At 54.9% G+C, this 15979-nt stretch overlaps 1 protein-coding gene across 8 annotated transcripts in view; it reads right to left on the bottom strand.

Annotated features, from left to right (window-relative positions):
• TNS3 (tensin 3) overlaps window positions 1–15979 on the bottom strand; it is a 226698-nt gene that overhangs the window by 97949 nt on the left and 112770 nt on the right. For all 8 annotated transcript variants that reach the window (XM_029232983.1, XM_029232982.1, XM_029232981.1 and 5 more), the window contains 3 exons: window positions 8965–9077; window positions 8809–8869; window positions 7897–7972 (listed from right to left, as the gene is read on the bottom strand). In XM_029232983.1, the coding sequence (XP_029088816.1) occupies window positions 7897–7972; window positions 8809–8869; window positions 8965–9077 (250 nt within the window). The remainder of the gene's footprint in view (window positions 1–7896; window positions 7973–8808; window positions 8870–8964; window positions 9078–15979) is intronic.

Here is a 15979-nt window from a genome sequence, read left to right as displayed (position 1 = left end):
AACCGTCAGCATTTTGCTTGACAGTAGTGCCCAGCGTGCGCCTTTTAAGGTATGAAGTATTGGTCACATTTTGCACCAATTAGAGACTGAGGTCTGTAACACCCCCTTCATCCCTCCAGGTCTCCCCAGAGAGTTTCTAGAGCACATAAATCCTCTGCCTTTGGATTTTAGAGCATCTGCATTTGAAACAATTTCAACCCACTTTGCTGGTGGCCCCGGCGGCTGTCTACACAGGCATCAAGGAATGTGCACGCTCAAAGACGATGCTACAACCACACGTGCTTAAAGGTTTAATAAGCTTGACGGCTGCCTACCTAAGTCAAAACACCTGCAGTATCCAGCGCCAGCACTAACCATGATTTCACTTCACTTGGAGGTGAAAATGATTTCAGAGGGTGGCAAGGCTGAAACTCACTTCCTAAACCATTAGTAGGTCAGCAGTCCTGGCTGTGACGGAAAACACAAGTAGATCCACTGGGCTGAGATGCAGAACGGATCAGGCCCGATCCAGGTCCAGGAGACCCACGGCACAGCGACGGAGAAGGATGTACACACAGCAAGTCCCAGGACAATACGGCACAACAGAAGTCCTTTAACGACCCCCACGGGAGCAAATCCAGAGGGGCCTGTGGACGCCTTCATCTTCCCTGATCTTACGTAAGTGCCCTTAGCAAGAAACAATAAACTCAGGTGCTGTTTGTTTGCAATGGCTCCTTGAGAAAGGTCCCCTCTGTTTAGAAGTCGGGTCGCTGGAGCCAGGTCACGGAGCCCTGCCCCACAAGGACAGAACGTAAGTGGCCACGGGGTTTGCACAAGCAGAGGCAGCAAGACGAGGCATGTGGCTGGGAAAGTGTTTACAAGCCCATCAGGGCTCTGGACCACAGCCAGGCTCCTGACGGGCCCGCGGCCCACGCGAATTCCTTACCGAGGTTACATAATGACACGGCTGTGCTCTCCAACGCCTCTGCCCTCCCACCCGACAGGAGCATGTTTACTGAACACCTGAGGCTCTGCCCTTTAGAAGTTCTGGGGTGGACTCGAAAATCTGACCCTCAGTGCAAGCACATCGCAAAGACGGGCGGGTCAGGTGTGCAGTGGGACGGTGCGCACGGACAGGCTGGCAGTGTTCAGGCAAAGCTGGACAGCGGGTGGGTGTCACCGTGGCCCCCAGTGACAGCCCTCCCGCCAGCCCCCAAGTCGAAGGAATGACAGACGGAGCCCCCTCCACTTTCCCACGTAGCATTCTCAACCCAAAGAGCTGACGAGGCCTTACTTTTTGTAAACTGGACCCCTGTTACCTCTGTTAACCAGTCTCAATGCAGAATCCCTCATGAGGAAAGAGGCAGGTTTATCTGTGTACGAGGCTGACATTTACCAAAATCAAGGAGGGGAAAAAAAATCAAAGGACGACATTCCGCCTCACAGGATGGTGACCAAGGTGTCAACCTTCCCTGGGAGCTCCCTTCCACTTTCCAGAGCAGAGGCAGGCTCTGCAGACGCCAACCCAGCCGAGCCCTCTGCAGCTGGGGGGTGCGTAGCCTATAAAACATTCTCTGATGCTTAGGATTCTGTCCAAGTCACAATCGTTGCCAAATTCTTGATGAGAAATTAAACCGCCTACACATTCGAACCTTTACACAGAAAAGGCCCCCAAACATTCCCCACCTGCAGCTTTCTCCACTGAAGGAACGCCCACTGGATTCGCAGAGGTGCGCACCAAGCGATGACTCCCTAAAACTGAAGGACAGGGCAAACCGAAGTGCAGGGGTCTCCCACAGTTCATCTGCGCCCAGGGGCTTCTCCTGACTGGAGACTCTGGAAACCAGAGCCAACCTGCACCGCAGGAGGGGAGACGGCTCACGCCACTCCCCAGGAAGCTCAGCCAACACCAAGGAATGTTCTACCGCCCAGCTGCTTCCCTGTGTTGATCCCTGAGGTCATTTTCAGGTTGAACCAACAGCCCTGGGATTCCAAGGAGCCCACAGATCATGCAGTATAATGTGTCCCCCAGAGATTATGGTCTGAGTGTGGGGATGCCCTGGGCCCGTCCTCCAGGCCGGACAGCACGGCCTCAGAGACTCTCCTCCTTGGACACACTGGAATCCTCTCTCCCACCCGTGGACCTTCAGATCCTGCCTCTGTGCACTCGCGCACACACCAAGTTCTACTTGCACGAGAGTGATCTGCCAGCTCATCTCACTCAACAACTGGAACCTAAACTCTTGGAAGTAGGACCTGTGTGTGATTGCCGTTCACATCCACCATGTTACCTGTTCGGGACACACGCTGTGGGGAATGAACGAGAGAACGAATGACAAATCAGAGCCTAAGGTGCCGGAGAACCAATGGTACCTGATTTCACTATTAACCTTACTAGAATAGGTTTATTCTAGAATGGGTTTATTCAATGGACACAGGTATTATGGGCTGAATTCTGTGCCCCCAGAATTCATATGGTGAAGTCTTAAAGGTGGTTAAGGTAAAGTAGGGTTATATAGGTGGGCCCTAATCCAATCTGACTGGGGAGATCAGGACACAGACACAGCGCGCACACACACACACACACACACACACACACACACACACACTCACACGAGGGAAGATGATGTGAAGACACAGGGAGAAGACAGCCATCTACATACCAAGGAGAGAAGCCTCGGGAGGTACCAGCCCTCTGACACCTTGATCTCAGACTTCCAGCCTCCAGGACAGTGAGAAATGTCTATTGTTTAAGCCACCCAGTCTGTGGTACTTTGTCATGACAGCCCTGGGAAACGAATACAAGAGGCTAGAGCTACTTTGAGACTTCTTAGAGATCAATAGCTAAACTAAACCTCCTAGGTAATCATTTCCACGAATGGTGCAAGGAAAAATTACCCTGTGTGATGGAAAATTACCCATGTCCAGCTGTAACCCGCATCGTCCTTCTCCCATCTGATAACGTTGCAAAAAATAAGTGCAGAGTGTACAAAAATGAACTGTAAACACAGGAAGTATAAATCAAATAATAATTCAGTCCGAAAATACTCCATGTTAAGAACATGGTGCAGGAAGGGGCTGGTTTTATCAAGTTAAGCGTTTCCTGTGAAGAGATCCCTATTTGCCGGCCTTTCCAACAGAAGCAAAAATTCACAGACAGCGTGACTTCACGGCACAAAACATTCCCCTCAAGAGACCCCATGGCGACAGGACACCTGAATGCCAGACCTCTCAGGTTCCTGCAGCATCGCTCAGGGCTCATCCATCTGGCTGTCCCCTCACGCAAGAGGCAACTTGCAGTTCTTGCTGGGGTGTGACCTTGCCCAGGGACTCCTGCTTCAGGGGCAGGCTCTGGGCAGTAAGCTGGGGACGATGGCACACTGGGTACAGGGTCCGCTCCTGGCTCCCAGCAAGCGTGAGACACCACCCCTGAGGAGCACAATTACTGGCTCTGGAGAGGCTGGGACAAGTCAGCCACCTGCCTCAAGGGCTGGGCACCCACTAGGGAGGCAGACAAGGTACCCAGCCATGACAGATCATCAAACACGGCCGCAGGGAGGGCACAGCCATGTGCCCCAGTCGTGCCTGATGTGGGTGACACGGGTGGGAGGCATTAGCAAGACCCAGAGGAAAGGGCCATGGGGCCGTGTGCAGAACCAGATAATACAGGATCTCTAAGGCTAAGTGATTGAGGGGGCAGGACACCCAGGGGATCCTATGCCACATACGGGAGCCTGGACCCTCTCCTCCCCCCGGAGGGAGGATGCTGGGCCACGGCTGCGGAACACCGTGCTCGGACGGGGTCACGCTGTGAGGGCCAGGGCTCAGGGATTCAGGATCCATGTGGGTAGAGGATCTGCACGACTGACGAGAGAAGTGGAGCCAGGGGACGCCAGGACGAAGCTCCCACGCGGAGTCTGGGGAACCGGTGGGGACGGTCCTAGAAAGCAGCAGAATGGAGGCCAGGGGGCTGGCGGGCACCAAGGGCTGAACCTGAGGCCCGAGGACCGAAGGCAGAAGTGAAGAAGAGGCAGCGTGGACCCAGCGAGAGAGACACGGGGCCAACAGGACCAGCACTCGGGGGAGACGGATGCCCAGAGGACAGCAGCGCGGAGACCCGCCAGGAGCCGGAGGGGAACCAGCAGAGGGGCTCCCCAAAGAGAAAGGGCCCACGTGACAGGGAGTGCCACAGAGACGGCCACGGGGATGCGGTCCCTGGGATGTGGCCGGAGGGAGGAGAGAGGGCAGGGGCGGTTGGGCGTAAAGCATCCTTTGCTAAAACCTGGACAGGAAAGCAGGCAGGCAGAGGCAGGGGTACCCACGGGGGAGGAAGGGCCTGATCGCCGGGCAGAGAGGGGCCAGTTCTTCCTCCCCAGAACCTCCGAGGAGGGGTGCAGCCCATGTGCTGAGGCCCACACCAGCCTTCTTACCATTGCTCCCACTTGGGCCTGTGCCGCACCCCACCTCTGTGCCCCCAGGACCGTGAGGGCCCCTCCCAGCACTATACGAGGAGGAGAGGTCCACCCACTCTGATGGCTCTAGGTCAACGGCCCCCTAGCCACACCGATGTCCGCCCTTCACCCTCCCCACCCGGGCCTCGCGCACCTCCAGAGGTCTCAGGCAGGTGCTCCCTGAACTCTCGCTGGCCCGACGGCTTCACCTGCAGCTGGCGCTTCAGGATGTGCCACTCAGCACCAAGCAGACTCACAAGTGTCCGCTGGAAGGGAAACTTTTCGAGCAGGGCCTAATAATCCCACTTGCGGACTTCCCGTAGAGAAGGAGCAAAGCAGGCACAGGGAAGGGCGAATCCCATTTGGCCACTGGCTCGAAGCCACTTACCAATATACCTGAAAAGAGCCATGGGCTGAGCACACGCGGCGACAGTCGCCTTTCACGTGGCCATGGGTGCCCAGAGGCACCATCTTTCATCTGCAGACGGTGCAGGCGACCGCGTCCCAAACTCCCAGGTCGGTGCCTCCCTGCTGCAGCAGGGCCGGCTTCGACAAGCTCGCCGCGCGCCGGGGGACGGCTCCCGGCGCCCACAACAGCACCGGCTGGCGGACACCGCGGGCTCCAAGCGTGTCTGCCAGCACCTCCTCCCCCAGCCCTGCTTCCCAGCTCCCCAGGGCCAAATGGCAACCACCCACCCGGGTCCCCTCAGAACGACCCCACCCGCCTGCTCAGACCACATCCCAGCTGAAGCTGGGTGCACGTGATGCTCAGGGAGGCACCCTGCTCGCAGGCGGCGGTGCCGACGTGGGCCTAGGACAGCAGTGAGGCGTGCTAGGCGATCGCCCGGGGGCACGGGGAGGTGGCGGCCACCCCCAGGCCAAGCCTCAGTGGGCCCTCGGTCACAGCGCGAGGTCCTCACCCCCTGCCGGCTGCCCCAGCTCATCTCATCCCCACGACGCTCGCCTACGGTCCTCATGCAGCAGAAGGGGGCTCGAACGTGGACAAGACCCGTCTGAGGCCACCCAGTCCCCTTAAGCCATAGACCTGCTGGGAGCCCAGGCATGGGACCCAAGGCCTGTCCGGCTGCGTGATGCCCCTGTTGGGCCTGCGGCTCCCAATCTGCTGTCGCTCGTATGTAGCTGCAGGGCTTCCTTCCTTCCACTCGAGACCAAGGGCTTTCTCCCCCGCGTTCTCACTACCTCTCTAAGTCACAGTCCTATAAGGGTTACTCTCAAAGGGTGATTCAGGGCATTTTCAGGACACAGAAAAGAGCTCTGCTAACACCACGTTTCCCAAAAGAAGACGGCAAAATCCAAGCCCTGCACGATCTGGCTTCAACCTCCCAGGACAAGTAATTCCCACAAGGTCATCCTCAAGGCCTGGGGACGCTGCACCCCCTGCCCAGGGCCTCACGCCCACCTCTGAGGGCGCTTCCGGCTGGACCCCCCAGCCGGCCGGCCCCAGCCAGCAGGACCCACGCTGCGGCGCTCTCTGGATGCCCCGGCTGCAAGACGTCCACTTCCCCCGCCAGGCTCCTTCAGGACATAGACGTCCCTGCGTCCCTCCCTTCCTTCCTGTGCTAGGGCCCAACTCAGACGTTCCGAAAGCTCAAAACGGGGCCTCTGGACAAATAACAGTACGAAAGGAAGGAGGGAGGGAAGAGACGGTGGGAGGGAGGGAAGGAGGAAGAGGGAAGGAAGGAGGACGGAGGAGGGAGGGGCGCAGGGATCCGGGGCAGATGAGGTGACTCGCCACCACCGGCCTCTGGACTGGCAACCTCCTGCTGCCTCGGGAAGACCCTGCAGCCACCAGCCTGCAATCAGGTGCTCTTTCTTGGAGGGGGAGCCCCTCCCTCGGGTCATCACAAAGGGACTCGGCCGACTACTCATCACGGACCCCAGGGAGCACCCAGCCTGGCCATGCCGACTCCAAGCCCTCTCCCAGACCAGGGGCAATGCCCAGCTGGGCGCACGTCCCAGCAGCAGCTCCGCCCTCTCGCAGACGCTCTGGGTCTCTTGGCCTCCTTTTTAAAGGAGGAAAACTAGACCCAGAGGACAGAGCTGGTGAGCAGACAAAAGTCACAGCCAGGTAAAGCCCTGGTTGGTGCCCGGCACACAACAGGTGCCTAATAAGTGCTCAGCCCTTTGCCCAACAATCCCAGGAGGTCCAAGGAGACTCGGCCAGGGCTGCATGCTGGGTAGAGGAGCACAAGAGTAGGGGCGTCCCTCCCCTGCCCCGTCCCTCCCCTCTCTCCTAACCACAGAGATGGGGAGGCCATGAGCTGCTGTGCAGAGCCAGGAAGGAGAACCCAGCCCCAAGCCCTCCTCCGTCGGGGCAGCGCAACACCGTGGCTGAGAAAACAGGCTCGTGGAAACGTAGCAACCACCCTGCACCTCGGCCTTCCCACCTATGAAACGGGATGCTGGCTCTTCCATCTCAAGGTCGCGGGGAGGGTGAAAGACCATGACTGTAAAGTGCTCAACGTGCTGACTTGGAAACAGAGCCGTTTTGCGGTTGGTCTGCTTCTTATTCCCCCTCATGCACCTTCTGGGCCTGCAGATGCCTCTCTGGACACAGACCCCTGAGGCCTGGAGTGGAAGGGGCGCCCCCTGGGGAGCCCGCCAAGGGGGCGTCAGCTGTGAACGTGCCCAGGATCTTTACCTTTGAGAAGCTTCCTGAGAACGCAGGATGGGGCAAGGTGGGAGTGCACCAACCACGAAGAAAGGGTGGAAAACCCAAAATATTAGGAAAAGTTAACGAGACTCCTCAAAAACACTGGATGAGCCACTTAAATCAATAAAAAGCCAACTTGTGAACCATCTTATCTTCTTGTCACGGGGTGTCCTGGGCCTCAAACAGATTACAGGAGAGCTATTCTGTGCCTGCGGGAAGCACGCACGTGCCTTAAAGGTTTTCCTGATTTCAGACAAATTTCTCTTTTTTTAGATGCATGCATTTTTTTATATTCAAGATAGAAAAAAGGCGAAGGTGGAACAGAGCAGGGTGTTGCTTCTGCCCCAAGAATCAAAACTATCTGGAGAAATCACTGTTTCAGTCATAAACCAAGCTGCAGTACACTAGCTGTATCTCCCACCTAAGCCACTAACGAGACATAAACATTTTATGTCTGTGCCCAGCCCCGGAAGGCCTAGGTCACGTTAAGACTCCACACTGTGCTCAGGTAACTGGAACCCTGGGAAGCGCAGTGGCTGAGCTAGGACTGTAATTTCAAGGGTGCACACAGCAAGCGGCTCTACCAATTTGTTCTGTTCCTTTCATTAAAATAGGTTTGCTCAGAAAATTAACCAACTGCCTTAAGGTAGAGGCTACTTTCCATTCTTCCCTCAGTTTTCTCGGGGCCGGGGTAGGGTGGGAGGCGGCTTTCATGTTCTTGCTTTAAGATGAACTTGGTTTTACCTTTCCAGGTATGATTATTGGCAGCAGAGGCAAGGCCGTGACACTCACCATGATGTCCCCTTTCAGGAGCTGGGCTGGCTCTATGGCGATATAGATCCTGCTTTGGTTTTCTGGGCCGACGTTGCTTTGGAATAAAGGAGAAGGTACATCATTACGCGATTGCATGATTTAATGGAAAGAATACGTTCTGAGAAAAGCAACCCCACAATTGAAATTAAACAAAATATCCTGCTTGGCCCAGGAATCCAATTCCTCAGACTCTCTCCTATGAAAATGAGTCCAAAGAACGTATGAAAAACCAACAGGGCCAGGCAGGGCCCTGATAGCAACGTCACAGCCAGTGCCCGCCGGCCCGCCCCAGGCCCGTGCACGATGGAGTGCTCAGTGTAGGGTACTGGCGTGCCGATGCCAGCAGCCTCTGTGGTAAGCAGAGGGTGAGGCTGCCCAAGCTTCACCGGTGCCTGGGTCCAACAGGAGTCCGGACACATGATAACAGTTCATTCTGAGTGATGACACAATGCTAAGAACATTTTTTACCTTTATTCATTTTCCATTGATGTGTATAAAATGCTTCTCCAAACAAAAAAAGCAAAGCAAATAAGTCTAGAATTAGTACATATTCTGGAAATGTCTGCCTGACCTTTGGCTAAACTGCGAAGGGGAGAGAAAGGGAGACCACCGTGGCCCTGTCCCATGTGTTTACTTCCACACGGTGTGCGGGGCCCTCTCCCTCCCCCAAGTCCCAGCGTCCATGTCCCTTCACAGAGCCAACTGTGTGACCGCAGCGAGACACCTGCTGGGCAGGATGACGGGGGCACTGCACCCACGGCTCCCCTTCCGTCCCCTGCTCTTGGCTCACCTGGCTTCCCCCCCTCAACCCTCCAGAGGGAGAAGCAGCCGGGAGCGGGCCCCCTCCCCCCCGGGCCCTCCGGAGGCCCCCAGGAAAGCAGCCACACTTACTAAATCCCCGACGTGTACATAGGCTGCATGGCTTGGTAGAGCTTGAGAAAGGGCCGGCACGCTGAAAGACACGCAGAATCGGCTATCAACACGCGGAACTGAGGGCCAGCGCCAGGCGGCGCATCTCGAGACCCTCACCCCGTGGGAGACACCCACCTCCGCCAGAGTCGAAGTTGGGGGTCCCATGCAGGATGACGAAATGCAGGAACAGGGGCGAGGCGTTCATCTTCACCGTTCCCGACAGGAGCCCGCTGAGGAACTGCACGTACCTGCGAAGGGCAGCCAGCTCAGGGCTCCTGCACAGCTCCCGAGCCCAGGTGGGGCCGGAGGGCAATGAGGAAACCCGCCTGCACTTCCGGGAGAGAACCCATCCTAACCGCTCACAGCAAGGAGGGTGTATGCACCCCAGGTCTCGGCCCACGCTCTGCAGAGCATGGCCGAGCCCACAGCCCTCCGGGCGTCTCTGGGCCTTCCACGCTGACATGGCCAATGACCTGGAAGCACAGCCAAGGGTGCTTCCTGAGCATGAGCCCTCACACGCGGCGCCTCTCGCTCTGCGCCCCGAGTGCAGGTGGCATCGCTTCTGTCCATGGAACCCACAGCCAGGCAGGGCTGGGCCACGGGGCTGGCACGGTCTCCCCGCAGAGAACGGGAAAGCAAGAGACCTGCCGTTCCATGGGCGTGCTCTCTGAACCAAACCACACCTCTGAGGGCATGAAGGTCACTCGGCTTAACTCTCAGTCCTACCCACCCTGCCTTCTGCTCATACTAGGAAGCCTAGTGGGAGGCTGGAGTCCACACCCCCAGCCCACAGGAAGCCTTCGGATGCCACATCCCACTGTGAGAGCCTCCCCTACCATAAAGGGCACGAGCCCCCCTGAGCTGCACTGCCCTCCCGTCTTCTGGCTTCTCTGGGCCCTCCCTCCTCAAGGCCCATCTCAGCAGCAGAGTGCTCGTCTGCCGTGTGCCGGGAGACCTGCCTTCTCTCTGAACACCACACACAGCCTTGCGCGCCATGCTGACGGCCCCGCACCCTGCGTGGGTGCCTGGCGGCCTAGAGAGAAGATTGTACCCTGGAAGCATTGCCTCACTGGTTCCTCCCGCGGCACAAGGTGGCAGCTGTGACCCCAAGTGGGCACACACCTGCCAAGCTCTCAGATGCTGCCTGGCCTCGGCCTCTGCCACCACCCAGAGTGTGTGACTCCGGAGCAGAGCCAAACCCTACCATATCCAACATCTCTGTGCATCTCTAATGACTACACAGAGCCGCCCAGGCGCAGGAAGGAAGCATTCACTGAATCACCAGGCTGTGCGGCCGGCACAGCGTCCTCTATACCCTCCAGCCAGCCCACCGCAGTCCACCCCCCTAGGAGGACCAGGGACCACCCCCTGCTCCCTAGGACTGAAGGCTAGTCAGGCTCAGCCTACTTAGGTTAAAAAAATTCTGGTTTTCTCTCTCTGGCTTATTTCACTTAGCATAATGTCCCCAAGGTCCATCCATGTTGTCACAAATGGCAGAATTTCATTATATTTTATGGCTCAGTAATGCTCCACTGTGTGTGTGTGTATACACACACACACGCACACACACACACATATTTTCTTTATCCATCCATCCACTGAGGGACACTTGAGTTGTTTCCGTATCTTGGCTATTGTGAATAAGGCCACATACAATACACACAGGAGTACAGGTATCTCTTCAAGAGCCTGTTTTCATTTCCTTCGGATATATACCCAGAGTGGAATTGCTGGGTCATGTGGTAGTTCTATTTTTAATGTTTTAAGGAACCTCCGTGCTGTTTTCCATAGTTGCTGCACCAATTTACATTCTCACCAAGAGTGCACAAAGGCTCTCTTTTCTCCATGTTCTCGTAACCACTTGTTTTTTCTTGTCTTTTTTTTTTTTTTTTGCGGTACGCGGGCCTCTCACTGCTGTGGCCTCTCCCGTTGTGGAGCACAGGCTCCGGACGCGCAGGCTCAGTGGCCACGGCTCACGGGCCCAGCCGCTCCGCGGCATGTGGGATCTTCCCGGACCGGGGCACGAACCCGCGTCCCCTGCATCGGCAGGCGGACTCCCAACCACTGCGCCACCAGGGAAGCCCTCTTGACTTTTTGAGGGCAGGCATTCTAACAGGTGTGAGGTGACATCTCCTTGTGGTATGATATCACTCATAATATATGGAATCTAAAACAGCCAAACATATAAAAGCAGAGAGTAAAATGGTAGTTACCAGGGGCCAGGGGCTTTGGGGACAGGACAGAATTTTTAAAGGGTACAAACTTACAGTAAGTAGTAAATATGCCCTAGAGATACAATGCACAGTGTAGTAAATATTGTATTATAATTATCAAACTTGCTAAGAGATATAACTTAATTATTCCAACCACTAAAAAAGAAACGATAATTACTGTAACGTGACAGAGGTGCTAAGTACGGTTACAATGGCAATCGTATGACAATACGTGAATGTAACAAATTAACCTCGTAAGCCTTAAATTTACACAATGTCATTTGTCAAATACGCCTACATTTTTAAAAATATCGAATTTACACCAGCAATTCAGATGCAGTCCATTAGCTCAAGCAGCTGAATTTGCATACAAAGGAAACTGAACAAGAGAACATTTCTAGTAAATTTCAAAACCAAAGTTTAAAAACTCTACTTGAAATCTATCCTTTTAGAAAAAAATGTTAGAAAAGAACATTCACTTCAGCTTAGGGGCCCCTCCCGGTGTTTCAGTTTTCCTGGTGGCAAACCGCTCTTCCCTTTCAGAAGAGGACAAAACCTCACCCAAGTCACAGAGTCCAGACGCAAGCCCTGGAGGGCCCGGGAGGCCACGTGGCCGGGCAGTGGCTGCAGGAGCCTGGCCACCAGATGGCTCCACGTGCCTTCCCATTTTATCTTCTATCTCGACAGCAGACGTGCAGACACGAGAATATTCAGGTGACCTGCCCAGCTACTTTTTATCACCTAAGTGCCACGCACTGCAGATTTCTGGGTTCTCCGGCCACCCCCCACCCCCCTCCACCGGGTCATGAGCACAGGAAAAGGGATCACAGACGCTGAGTTGGGGCCGTGAGTCACCACCTGCTCCGGACAGCAGTCTCCCCTCCTCCAGCACTGGTCACCAGACAACCCGCTTCCTCAGCCTTGTCTGTGGCCCGGCTGCTGTGTTTACTCTGTGGGCACCTGGCCGTTCACTCCTTCTACACTGACCTCAGGTGGCCCTTCACTCTCTGGACATCCAAGGGACCCACGAGCACACAGACCAGGCATCACGGAGGGGGGTGAGGGTCAGTTTCCGTTTTACATTTTGATGCAACCGTGGAGGGTCCTCCCCTTGCCCTGACACAGCCTGGCCGGCGCCATTGCCCAGCAGCCAGAGGGGGTATGAGAAGGTGCTTCTTTCAGGTGGCGTGTCGGCATGACCACAGAAGAATGTTGATTCCCTGCAAGCTCCCGAAGGAGACAGAAGACAAGGGCCAGCCCTCACATGGGGTTAGGGACAGAAGGGAGGGAGTGCCCAGTCCTCTGCCTGGGACCCAGACACGGTCACCTGCCCTCCTGACCAGTCCATCATGGAACCAGTGCAAAAAAGCCCTTCTCATCTGCCCTTTAGAGAAATCTGCTTTATATCGATTCCCGTTTTAGGTAAATCAAAGACGTCAAATGTTATTATAAAATGCAACTTACTTCTTCCTTCACATGCTTCCTTGATAAGGAAAAAATATAAAATTGTTTTATATTTCACGGCATTTTCTATTAATGAAGTGCTACTTTCCAGCAATTATACTGCCTAACTTTGCGGAGCTGAAGTCATTTTGGGTGCTTGTTCATAGGATGCAATACAAGCGCAATTTCTGAGTCCAAGTTCTGGATTTTGTGATACTGCAAAAGTTTACCATAAGGCTTGTTAGCGGCATGACTGAGATCAGAACAGCCTTTAAACAAAATCTCACGCCGAGCCCATCACCCCGCCATCCACCTCCTAAGAGAGGGACAGGTGACAAGGGTCATATATGTACTAACTTTTGTAAAGCATATGGACAGTGTGGAGACAGCACCCTTGTCCCTTCCTTCCAGCTGTGATAAGTACAGTTCTGTGGCTGATGGTGGACATAAATGAGCCGGACGTAAGCCTGGGGGCGCCTCACCTGTGACCCCAGCCCACCACCAAGCACCCAGGCAGGTCAGCATGGCCACCGGGGACAGCACAGGCCCTTTGCTTATCTCCGGGGCTTTCCTCCAGGGCCTGCAGGCAACTACCGGCAAATCCGAAACTCCAGACCGCACAGCTGAGCAGCTGTCGGCCCTGGCTCCCCCAGTGACTGTGGCCTCAGCCCAGGGGGCACTCCTGGCCCCCTGGGGGCTCAATGCCATAAATTAAGCCTATCTCCTCTCTATGCACCATCGATGAGTGTGTGATGGGGGAGGAGTAAAGAAAACCTTTGTACGGGAAAACACATTTTTCATGAATTTTACATTGGTGTGGCCTCATCCTGCTGTTCCCAGAACCCTTTCACACCCTCATCGGTCCCTCTGACCAGCAGGCTCAGAAGCTCTGCTGTAGGCCACCCGAGCGTGACCTGGAAAAGAGAATGCTGTTCTTAAGTCCCAAAGACATCACATACAAAACGCCCGATAAAAACAACAAAGTTCATTGCTAATATACGCCGTAATTGCTGCTGCAGTCAGCAGTGGAGCTAGCCACCACCTGCACCGTGGGAGAGAGAGGACAGGTAAACAGGGCCCACGTGGCAGGAAACTACCTGGAGAGCCGCCATCACTCCCAAAGAAAAACAATTCAGGCCACGGCTGAAAATAAGAGGGAAGAAGAGCAAAGGCAAGGATTCCACAATTAGTTCCTCCAGAAAAGTGTGGCAAGGATGAATGTCAACTCTTGTCTATGTGATATTCACCCACAGCACTGAAGGAAAGGTGTGTACGAATGAACGGACAGGGTGTCAGATGGCCTCTCAAAGCCCATCCCAGTGTCTTACCCAAAACAGAAAGTCCTCCCTGGTCAGCGCAGCTCTCACAGCCACACACGTCAGACAGCTCACCTGTCTCCCAGCTGTGCTCTTCTTTCTTTCGAGGGAAATAACTCCCTGGGGATGAGGTTTTCCCCACTTCGTCTCAACTAGCAAGTACAATTAAGAAACCAAGCTTGCAGCTGGCAGGGCACTAACAGAAGAGCACACGCTTCCTTCACGTTCCAAAGCAGCTCGAACTTTGCAGTTGTTCATTGCATTATTTATAACCTCTTTCCAAAGCAGAAACTTACATGTGGAGTTTCCCTAAATCTTCCTAAATATGTGAGCTGTACTTGACATAAGCTTAAATATCTCTGAAAACAAGTGTGAAATGATACTTTTGTAAGCAGAAGGAGCCACTGTGTCGGCCCATCTCTCCCTAAGGCTTCCTGGTGTCACCTCCATACACTCAGAGTGGCTACAGCTGCAGGGGAAGCACGGAAGGCGGGGAGACGTGGGCAGGGCCCCGTCACCTCTGGCCTGTGCGCCAGACCCAGGCTTGCTGGTTACCTAACGTTCCCCGGCACTTCCCCGCCCCAGCCAGGCTGGAAGGATAACACACCTCAGACCTCTTCCAGGCGACCCCGAGGGATGGCCCCGCTCCTCAAGCCCGCCCTGCAAGCCGGGGCAGGAGGACATGCAGAGTGGACGAGGCACAGGGAGCCTGCTGGCCTCAGCGGCCGCACTCCCCCAAAAACACATCCTCGGAGAAAGGATCTGCACATCTGCTTCTCTTGGCAGCTTTCTTGCTTCAAGTTCAAGGTTCTTTCAGACACTCAAGGCATCATGTCAAAAACTACAGAAATATCAAAACCCAAATAATGCTGTAATGTTGGGGAACTTTCCAGCAATTAGAAACAGCCAGGAATCCAATCCTGGTGTCTGCATGCCCAGACTTTTGGCCTCCCTTCCCTCTACCTCATGGGACACAGGAATGACCCCCGCCCAGGACCTCCTTGGGCTCCCTTCCTCCGCACACCCTCAGGAGAGGTTTGCTGTCCCAAAGAAAAAGCCGATTACCTGTCATTTTCCCCACTAAACTCAAAGTGATGGGACCCGCTTGTCCCAACTCTTTCGTGGAAGGAAAGGAAAAGCGGAGAAGGAAAGGAGGTCAGAATTTCATTATTTATCTCATCACTTCCACGATGCTGACGATAACTAATGCTGGAGGAGGATTTTCTTTAATTACTTATCAAAGTGAAAGGGCCTCCAAGTTAACGGGAGCCTCTCTGACACAGCAGGCTCAGCAGCCCTGCAGGAGGTTACCCGGGGGCCTCCACAAGTTGCTCCTGGGGTTTGCTCAAGGCGACAAGTGCAGGGAGAGAGAAGGGCTCTTGCCCGAGGAATTCTGCTGGAAGCAAGCAACCTCCAATGGGCCATTGCTGGCCAGGCTGCTGCAGGCCAATAGCTCGGTGGCTTTTAGGAGTGAGGCACAAAGTGACAGAGAATTTGCCGCCTGTCAAGTGGACCTCCTGCCTCTCGAGCTCTTAAACCCAGTATTAATTAAGTGAAGGGCGGGGGAGGCTTACTGCTGAGGCTCTAAACTTCTTGGACCACAAACCCAAGCTCTCACCACAAGATGGATTTTAAAATGGTTTCTTGAGTTCAGTCCTAAAACAGCCTGCAACGCTCCCTCCCCCTGTGGGCATTTGGGACCACGGCGATGGGTCCCATCACCACTGTGCCTGTCCCCACAAATGCGGTCATCACACATCCTCCGGGTCTCAAATATTCCTCCAGAGGTACTTATACATTCATTCAGTCGTTCACCCGCTTCATTACGAGGTGGCAACCATCTTCCAATGCAGGCGCTGGGCGGGCTGGCATTGCCCTCATCTGTGGGTGCGGGGAGATTAGCCTCAGAATGCAAAATTTAACCCATGCCACCCTCATAAAATGCAAATACTACAGCTTCTGTCGTTCAATGATGCAGGAGAACCATGGGCACGTTAAAGTGAGATGTTTCCCTTTTTCGACACTCATTCAACGGTATTAAAAAGCTGCAGTAGCTGGGGCTTCCCTGGTGGCGCAGTGGTTGAGAGTCCGCCTGCCGATGCAGGGAACATGGGTTCGTGCCCCGGTCCAGGAAGATCCCACATGCCGCGGAGCGGCTGGGCCCGTGAGTCGTGGCCA

The sequence above is a fragment of the Monodon monoceros genome, unplaced genomic scaffold (assembly GCF_005190385.1).
Source record: "Monodon monoceros isolate NGI ecotype Baffin Bay Population unplaced genomic scaffold, NGI_Narwhal_1 Super_Scaffold_2, whole genome shotgun sequence".
Taxonomy (NCBI): Eukaryota; Metazoa; Chordata; class Mammalia; order Artiodactyla; family Monodontidae; genus Monodon; species Monodon monoceros.
The sequence above is the reverse complement of the archived record's forward strand: the minus strand, read 5'-3'. Positions and strand labels throughout refer to the sequence as shown.